At 39.0% G+C, this 9507-nt stretch overlaps 1 protein-coding gene across 3 annotated transcripts; it reads left to right on the top strand.

The window, feature by feature from the left end:
- The first annotated feature begins 560 nt into the window (after positions 1-560).
- Positions 561-8932, top strand: LOC128337713 (uncharacterized). 3 transcript variants are annotated; one of them, XM_053279008.1, is made up of 6 exons: positions 561-1559; positions 2162-2235; positions 6084-6103; positions 7060-7105; positions 7375-7478; positions 7767-8932. In XM_053279008.1, exons 5-6 carry the CDS (start codon positions 7395-7397, stop codon positions 8649-8651), a joined length of 969 nt encoding a protein of 322 aa, XP_053134983.1. In that variant the 5' UTR covers positions 561-1559; positions 2162-2235; positions 6084-6103; positions 7060-7105; positions 7375-7394; the 3' UTR covers positions 8652-8932. The 3 variants fall into 3 exon arrangements, with proteins under 3 accessions (XP_053134983.1, XP_053134982.1, XP_053134984.1); XM_053279007.1 differs by lacking the exon at positions 2162-2235; XM_053279009.1 differs by lacking the exons at positions 2162-2235; positions 7060-7105.
- The last annotated feature ends 575 nt before the right edge of the window (positions 8933-9507 follow it).

Raw genomic sequence — 9507 nt, 5'->3', positions numbered from 1 at the left:
TTTCCCTGCTGTCAACCTCTCTCTATGACAAACTTTTGTTTGGAAGTGTTTGATGTTCTTTGAACAGTGTCCATGCTCCGTGTGAGCGCGTGCTCTTTAACAGAAGATTGTAGCAAATCAGTCCCTACAGCGAAGGTCACTTTCTGGGTCACGGGGGCTGACTGCCAGCCAGACCAAATTACTCAGGAGTAGTCAGTCATGACTGGTGGTTGCGGTCATTTCAAGGGGACTGCTCGTGAGTAACTCCGCCGTGGATGCCCGCCACTTAAAGCAGGAACGCCCTCAAGAGCCAGACGGTGGTAAACTGACCGGGGGGGGGCCGAGGAGCAAGCGAGGGTTAACCAGCCACCGCCGCCGCCATGACCGGGCGACTGTTTACCACACAAGCTGCTTCTTCTGACAGGAATCCCCCGTCAGCCTGACTGATTGACAGAAGCGGGGAAACACAAGGACGCGCCCTTTCGCGAGGGGTTTCCCACAGGGCAACAGCAGGGGCCGCGCGACGGTGATTGGCTGGCATTTGTCGCAGTCCCCGCCCCCTCACCCCCGCCCCTTCTCCAATTCGAGCCTTGCGCGCTGCGGTTGGCGTTGGAGCCGCTTTCGAAGGGGCGCGAGCCCCCCTTCTTCCTCCTTTTTCCCGCGCATTTCCAACCGCCTTAGCTTGCCTTGGAGCCACCTTTAAAGGGGCGCAAGCCCCCCCCTTTCCCTCCTCCCCTTTTTCCCCGGCGCATTTCCAACCGCTTTCGCTTGCGTTGGAGGAGCCGCCGCCTTTAAAGGGGCGCGAGCCCCGCCCGCCTTCTTCCCCCCCGCGCATTTCCAACCACCTTCGCTTGCCTTGGAGCCGCCTTTAAAGGGGCGCGAGCCTCCGCCCCCGCCCCCACTCTTTTCCCCGCGCATTTTCAACCGCCTTCGCTTGCCCTTCTATGCGTTTGTTTGTTTTGACCTCACACCCATGCGCACGCGCGCCTCTTTTAAAAGTCCTTGAGGGCACTGGCGAGATGCGTGCGTAAAGGTGGCACTAAGGGCCTCCAATGTCTCTCGATCTCAAATGCCATAACTTGCATTACCAGAGAGAAACACTGTTTTCTTTCTGTCTCCTTTTTTGAGGAAACCCTTGTCTCAACTTTCTCCTTCAGCTGCCTAAAGCAACACAAAAGATTTTTCGTCCCAGACTTCTAAGGGGCGACCCCACTGACTCTGTCAATTCCTGACTAAACTAATCTCTTCTCTTTCTTTCCTGGACATTCACTTCTTTTGGTTCAAGCTTAGTGACACAAAACTGTCCACGGGCATGTTTCATTAAGGATTGGCCTCATCTGTTAGAGGTGTTTTTAAAATAATAACAATAATAATCTGGTAATTAAGAAAAGCGTTTTCCTTTTAAAGGCATTTTTGATCCCTCGTTTAAAATGTTGATATTCCCCACCTGACTTTCAAGATCTTAGAAGGGGCTAATGTTCCCACCCCCACTTTGAACATTATGGCCACAGGAGCCACTAGTGGGACACTTACTTTGTTTTGGGGGTTTATTTTAATTGCCCCTTTTGACCCCATTTCAGGTAAGATTCTATGCAGATCATATATTTAATAATCATAGAAATAGTCATAATGGGAACAAAACTAACCTAATGATTGAATTATCAGCGATCAAAATTATGAGGGTTTTCAACCCTCCCAGGCAAATGTTTCTGTGTCATGATTTCTTCATCTAAAAGGAAATGTGTGCAGCTCTATAGGCTTGGGAATATGAAAAATTTGTTCAAATTAGAAACAAAGAACAATGGGGGCTTAAACTGATAGTGTCACTAACTTCATGCTGCTAAGTTAATTTTTTCCTTTGGAAGAGCTAGAGAGACATTTTCACTAGTTAAGAACCTTTTCTTAACTAGTGAAATTCCCCTGCTAACTGAGCAAAGAGGCACTTTTTAAAAGTAGTATTTCTCTTTATTTAGCAGGGGGAGAGCAACTGGCCATATCCATCCCCAGCACAGCATCCCTCCAGTGTCTGTTGCTGGTGTCTGTCTTATGTTTCTTCACTTTTAGATTGTGAGCCCTTTGGGGACAGGGAGCCATTTTGTTTGTTTATTTATATCTGTGTAATCTGCCTTGGGAACTTTTGTTAAAAAGTTTTATATAAATATTCATCATTCATTCATTCTAGTCTGGAGTGCATCACTTGGGAACATTTTGAGTGCAGAATACATAGCAGAAAAGAGCCACTCTTTAACAATGAATGTACGTTTCAGCTGATTTAAGTTCTGCATTTGGATTTCAGTCTGGAAATGCAAAAAAACCAACCTAAGGCTGCAACCCTAAACACTCTAATTAGGAAGTAAGCCCCACTGAACACAGTGGGACCTACTTCCAAGTAAATATGTATAGAATTGTGCTGTGTTGCTTGTGAAAACAGCATTTGTGAAGCCTGTTACCTATCTAACTAAAATATTTGCTGCTGTTGGGGACTATTTGCATTTCTTGTAAAGTTGCATTGATGATCAGTATAATAGTAGCTCTCATCCACTTTCTATTGTGCACGATTGCGCATTATTCTGCTGGTGCATTGGAGTCGAAAACACATTCTTAGCATCCCTTATGAAAACACACTGATATGTATCTCCTTTTCCAGCCTGCCTTATGTAGAGTTCTGTGTTAATTCAAATGTTTGTGCTGTCCTTTGTCAATTGGTCCGATTTTTTAAAAAAGTTACCTTAGCTCTTTTGGATTGTTAGTAGGAATGATAGGCTTAGAGAGTATATTTTAAAAGTGAAATATTAATACACTGCTAAGAAGTAGGCAGCAAAGTCAACATGACTTGAGTTGGATTTTACTCGGAGGCCTTATCTGTTTACAGCTTGCAACCAGAACAGAAGGATGTGTGGGAGAGTCCTTGTTTTCTGGTGCAGATAGATTAGGATGGTAACTTTTCTGCAGCAGACAGATCGTATGAGGGTGGCGAGTGAAGGAAGAAACATTCTGCAGATAAGGATGAGCAGAGTTATAATGGAAAAGAACTAGTTTTTGAAAAAACATTAAAGACAACTTGTAGGCTGTGTTTCGGCCAATCCTACCTCTGAACTTGGAGGTAGCACTGATATACACATTCTCCATGAATTTGTCTTTAAAAGCCATCCAAGCTGGCAGCCGTCACCACATCACCTTTCACACAGCCTACAAGTTGTCTTTAATGTTCCTCAAAAGAAGGGGCATGCCTTAATCTCCTGTTTGTGGGCTTGTCTGGTAGGCCACTATGGGAAACAGGATCCTGGGCTAGAGTAGATAGGCCTTGGGCCTGATTCAGCATGGCTCTTTCTTTGTTCTCATGGTGATAAAAACAAGCAGCATACAAAAAATAGAATAGGACACTGATTAGCCAAAGAAATAGATATATCAAGATGAGAAATGATAATTTTTAACAAAGTACAAGCACAGGAGTGGATTTAAAATGAGTTAGGAATAAAAGGAATGGATAAATAATTGGAGCGAAAGGACATGGAATAAGTGCCACTTCATACATTATATTTTGGGAGATGTTCACCTTTCTGTAGTTTACACCTAAAATATAAACCCCACTGGAATCTAAGCTCTTAACTCAGGTGAACTATTTCCCTAATTTGCAGTTTGTTTATGCAAAGAATTTGCACACATGTACCAAGTAGGGATGTGCACAAATCGATTTTTTGCTTCAATTTGATTTGGATTTGGACCACTTAACAAGGTCCTGGGGGCACCAAATTTGGGTGATGGGTAGGTCCCCATGGGTGCCACCTACCACCCAAATTTCAAGGCAGTGGGACACTTGGTTGACTTTTAATGAACTTTTAAAGTTTTTACTGATTTCGAACATTTCTGCCATAGGAAACAATGGGGATTTGAAGTTGCCGTATCCTAACCCTAACATGGATCCCCAGCTTTCATTTTTATTTTTTATTTTTTTAAAGCTACACTCTAGCCCTTGTAGAAGTGGAGTTATGGAGCAAAATGTGAAGTCATTATTTTTCAAGAGTTCGGATTCTTGGTGTATAATAACTTTTCCTCATAATGAATCTCTATGAAGATTCATTGCACACCTTCATTTCTTCTGTTCATTTTGACTGTCACTGGATAGTACCAACTGTCAACTGCCATGTGCCAACTACACACACACACACCTGCAAGGCTGTGGTACTAATTTTTAGGAATAGTGAAATGTTTAGATTCGTTGGTGTCTTATAACTTTTCCTCATAATGCATCCCTATGAGGATTCATTATACACATTCATTTCTTCTGTTCATTTTGACTATCATTGGACAGTGCCAATTGTCAACTGCCATGTGTCAACTACACCCCCCCCACATGCACGCGCACACACTGGGGTACTCAGTTTTTTTAAAGGTATTTTTGAAGTGTTTAGATTCTTTGGTGTCTTCATTACACACCTTCATTTCTTCTCTTCATTTCTTTCTTTCTTTTTTAATAAGACAATACATAAACATAAATAATAAAACTGATACATAATGACATCCATTAACCTTCCTTCCAGATATGTAAATAATTAGATGGAGAAGAATGACTAAAATTATCTTGATTTGTGAACAGAATAAAATCTGACCATATGAAAAAAATCATTAGAATTAGCTCTACCCGCTTCTGTTCATTTTGACCCCACTGCCTTGCAGGTGGGGTAGGGAATTAGTGGCATCCCATGTTCCAGCTACCCACAAGCCACTGGGTACTCAGTTTATATTTTTATATTTTAGGAATTTTTGAGGCATTTAGACTCTTTGGTGTGTAATGAATCTTCATAGGGATTCATTATGAGGAAAGGTTGTTAGACACCAAAGAGCCTAAACACTAAAAAATCATAGAACATAAACTGAGTAGTACCCCACTGCCTAGTGGGTGGGAGTGTAGTGTAGTTGACACATGGCAGTTGACAGTTGGCACTGTCGAAAAGACAGTCAAAATGAATAGAAGAAATGAAGGTGTGTAATTAATCCTCATAGGGATTCATTGAGAGGAAGTTATTATATACCAGTTACCACATATTTTGCTCCATCACTTCTACAAGGGCTAGAGCTTAGCTTTTTGCTTTTAAAAAAATGAAAGCTGGGAATCAGGGGCGGGGGGGGAGTGTTAATAGGAGGGATCCATATTTCAAATTGATTCAAATCAAATCAGACGTGATTCAGTTTGGACCCAAATCTAGCCAATGGACCACAGGGCTGATTTGTTTTGTCTCCAAATCGCCCGAATCAGCTAGATTTGGGTACAAATCAATTTGTACCCGAATCAATTTGCACATCCCTAGTACCAAGTACACTGGTAGGGGCCTGGGATTGGCTATGGCTTCCCAACTGGTGTACGGTCAGGTTTACCAGTGCATAATGAGTGAACTGGCCCTAAGACTGGAGAAGCATATCAAAAAGAAGGGATTTTGAAATCTTTAATAAAATGAACATGGATAGTAGGGAAGCTCAGACTAGCCTAGTCATTTAGAGAATTCTTATGCATTTTTACTGAGAAGAAAGCCCTACCAGTGCTTGCTTCAACGTACATGTGCATTGGGTTGCAGCCTTGAGTTAACTCAGAGTAAAGGAAGATTTAATCCATTTGTGAACCTGTGGCTGTTTCTCTGGGATGAAAGAGAAATAATGTGGCACTGCAATACCCAAAGTTGAACACTTAGAAGTCCCACTGATTTCAGTGAGACACACTTAAGGATGTACTCAGCTACACTGAAATCTAAGCTCTTAACTCTGGTTGAATTATTTCCTTAATCTGCAATTTGTTTATGTGAAAAAGTAGAATGAAAATACTAAAGGCTTATTAAATATTTGAACCCAGGTCATGTAATAAAATTGGTACATTCCAAAAGGGATTTTATTTTTAATAAACATATTTTATCTCTAACAAGTGCGAACTTCCAAGAAAATCAAAATGAGGTGTAATTTAGGAGGCTAAATCAATATACAGCTCTTTCGCATCATCCTTATAAAAGGCTAGAGATTTGTTTTAATTCTGAAAGCAATGAAATATTTATAAAGCTAGCTTTCTTGTGATTGCCTTGCTGAATTATGCCCCTTCTTGCTTTTTCCTTCCTTAGGCAACAGTGTGAGATTTCAGGTAAAATTTTCCTATTCTTTGGAAGCTTCACTTAAAACAGTTGTTTATTTCAGGGTGGGAAATTGTAATTTTTATTCAGGAATTATTCCAGTTATTATCCGGCTTGCCAACCAAACACAATTCTGAACCACTAACAAATGATTAAAACTGGAATTAAAACTCTGGTGTAAACATGACTAGTATGAGTCCTATACTTGTGTGCAAGGCAAGAAAATGCACAACATCCGCTCATAGTTCAAAAGATGCTATGATTTCTGGTTGTGTTTAAATCTATCCAGTCCTGGTTGGTTCTACCACAGTTAGAAAAAAAGCCTGGATATCAAACCATGCATCTTGGGCAAGACAGATTCTAAAACCTTTTCAAGTAACAAGAATTTAAGATACGTGAAAACTATGTTTTCAACCAATTAATAGTAACATGAACCCTAAAGTTCCTATCCTAATTATTTTTAGTAGTTTATCTAATTCAAGATGCTGATATAACGACATATTTTGTGGCATTGTGTCTGTTGGTTTACTCTGTCCTAGTGCTGCCATTTCACAAGGCTCATGAATGGGCCAGAAGTACACAGCATTTGTGTGTCCATGTTGAAATCTGCAAAGACTTAATTGTAACATGTTGTACTAGAAGAAGCATAAAGTTGTTCAAGCTAAAAAAAATTATTAGGACCATAATGTTATATCTTGGATTAAAATTCAGTATCGTGATTCAGTAAAGTATGGTGATATTTAAAGGAAAGGCATTGATATTTTTATTAGTTGAATGTGCATTTTGTTATGAGTTCGCAAACATCCTTACTACTGTTTTCTCTCAGTCATGTAAATGTGTTGTTTTACCAGTCCCTTTTGTGGTGGCTTTTGTTTAAAGGACAGATTTAAACGAACTGATAAGTTTACAATTGAGTCTATTTATTTATTTTATTTATTCGATTTCTATTTATTTGATTTCTATGAAGGCAAGACAACTTCAACCTGATATTATCATAATACAAAAGGAATCAGGTATGGAAAGCCCTCTTGGCATACCATGTTAATTTAAAAAAATAGTATATATTTTTTAAATGCATCAGGCTAGTAAATGTTTTCAATCTTTGCATTTAATATTCAGCTAGCTCTTCCATGCAATTATTTTGAAACATAGGATGGAAGAAAGTTTTCTTTTACCAAGCCATTGCATCTACTTCTCTCTTTCGTTCTGTCACTTTTAAAAAAGAATTAACATTAATGTCTCCCTGCAAAAAGGCAACTTTCACAGTAACTTCTTCTTGTAGAGGCACCATTAGGATCAGATATGCCCCAGAACATTCAGGGTTCTAATGAAGTGATGTCAAGGATTCTGACTGATTTGCAGCCCATGAAGCAGTTAGCATGGAAGGTAAATGAAGATATTACGTTTTCCTAATTTTATCACATACAGACTTGGGATTGATTATTATTCATTCAAATGTGCACTTTTCTGTTGTTACTGGTGTACTTTATATAAAAACCTGCTACCTATATACAAAAACGAGAGCTAAAGGCCAACATCTTGTCTAGGATTTTGGCATCATCTTTTCTGAATGAGAAGAACAGGGCTTGTCTAGTCTATTGTTTCTGTTTCCAAACTCTGTGTACCTGTTATATATTAGAATATTTTACTCAAGTCACTGTTGGTATTTTGCAGAACAAGAAGCGCTGGGAACTTGACAAAATAAAAGGAAAAAGGGCAAGATTCCTTTTAAGACAGCCAAAGTCTATAGGCAGACAGGGTTGGATTTACAGAAAGTTAACTAAAAGGCAAGAATGTATGATTACAAACGAACCCAGCAGTGAGGACAAACTCCAGCAACAAAATATACAATCCATGAAACAGAGAGACATTCTTAGATGTGTGAGAAGTTCCTATTTCAGTGGCAAGAAATCGAAAATACAGGAAATTTTAATATATTCTAAAGACAGAAGAAGAGCAGACTGGAAAAATAATAATTCAGAGAGAGTCATTGCCCATAATGTCAAAAAAGAGCAAATGTTAGGACTAAAGGAAAGAAGAAAAAGAGCTGCAAACAAAGGGAAGCTACACTCTGTGTCTTTGAAATCTTTTGATAGCTATGATTCATCCTACAGTTTGTCCTCTTTCTTTATTCCAAGCAGTGTCCAGAGAAAGTTATCTCACAGGCTGAAGAGAAGCCCTTCCAGTTCCTATAAAAAAGGAAACAATTTGGAGGATAAGTTTGTGATCGACAAGTTTAAAATGAAGGAACAGAAAATAAGGGAAACAGGGAAATTTCTGAAGAAAAGAGAAGCAGAAGATATAGCAACACTGCATAGCAACTCACATTTGAAACTACGCGCTTTAAAAACAGAAATGAAAATGTCTGCAATTGCAGAGCATCTGTCTGACCCGTCCCATCATCTGTCAAAAGAAGAAAAACTTGCCTATATGCATGAACTCCAAGAAGAACTAAAGTTGTTCATTTGGCTGCTGCAGCAGCAAATGCTGGTGCACTCACAAGAGAAACTTCAAGATTTGGCCAAAATGGTTGGCCTCCCTAATCCCACAATTTCCTAATACTTCTGGTTCTAACTTAGAAAAGTGGGATTCAAAGTGCTTCATTCCTAAAAACAAATAAATAGTTTGTTTCATTAGAAAAATTCCTGCCATTTAGTATTGGCCTGCAAGAATAATAGTTATAATTTATTTCATTTTCTATAAATACACTTTGGCATATCAGCCTTTAAATCAATATTCTGCTCATCCCCTATGTTACATTGGTTTATAACTTGTTTTTTAAAAATGCACTCTGGAAAAAACTGTATAAGTTGAAAAAGATTAAAATGATTTCTGATAAATTACTCTAGGAAAAGTTATTTTCACACATAATGATTACTGCTAAGATGCACTAAGAAGTCATAGAACAAGGAGCATATACAGAAAGCTTTTTTCATCAAACCTTAGAGCCAACTAACTAGTCTGATGTTCTTAGCCTCAACTGTGTCAATATTTTCGATCTTCAGTTTAAGACTTATTAAGACTTCTCCTACCATTAGCAAAAAAGCAATAAGAACATTTTACTGACATTCCAGTTTTGGACAATTTCAGTGTCTTAAGAAGGAGGAAAAAATCTCCACTCAGATCTTTAACTAGAGACAGACAATAGTTCTTAAGAGTGTTGGGAGTGATTTGAGATAGGGTGTATATTAATTTCTTTTCTCCCACTGTTGCTCTTGGTCAAATAGGTTTTTGAGACTGCAGAAGTAAAAGTGGGATGGATAACTATATACAGTTCCTAGAATCAGCAATGCTTAATTTCAAACCACTTCCAACTGTCTGTGATTTGTCTCCTGCATTGAGAGGAAGAATAATTCCACTTTAGTGTTTATTATATATTCAAAGTGTTACTGCAACAAAATGTAAAGAAGTGGGA

Source organism: Hemicordylus capensis, chromosome 14, assembly GCF_027244095.1.
Source record: "Hemicordylus capensis ecotype Gifberg chromosome 14, rHemCap1.1.pri, whole genome shotgun sequence".
Lineage (NCBI taxonomy): Eukaryota > Metazoa > Chordata > Lepidosauria > Squamata > Cordylidae > Hemicordylus > Hemicordylus capensis.
The sequence above is the reverse complement of the archived record's forward strand: the minus strand, read 5'-3'. Positions and strand labels throughout refer to the sequence as shown.

What these genes read in the sequence shown, in the direction of transcription:
- LOC128337713 (XM_053279007.1), top strand. Translation starts at nt 1,481, where the DNA reads ATGGCCACAGGAGCCACTAGTGGGACACTTACTTTGTTTTGGGGGTTT. An exon ending in GCAACAGTGTGAGATTTCAG is followed by an intron (nt 6,104 to 7,059) that starts GTAAAATTTTCC and finishes ATTTCTATGAAG; the next exon opens with GCAAGACAACTTCAACCTGA. An exon ending in TGAAGCAGTTAGCATGGAAG is followed by an intron (nt 7,479 to 7,766) that starts GTAAATGAAGAT and finishes GGTATTTTGCAG; the next exon opens with AACAAGAAGCGCTGGGAACT.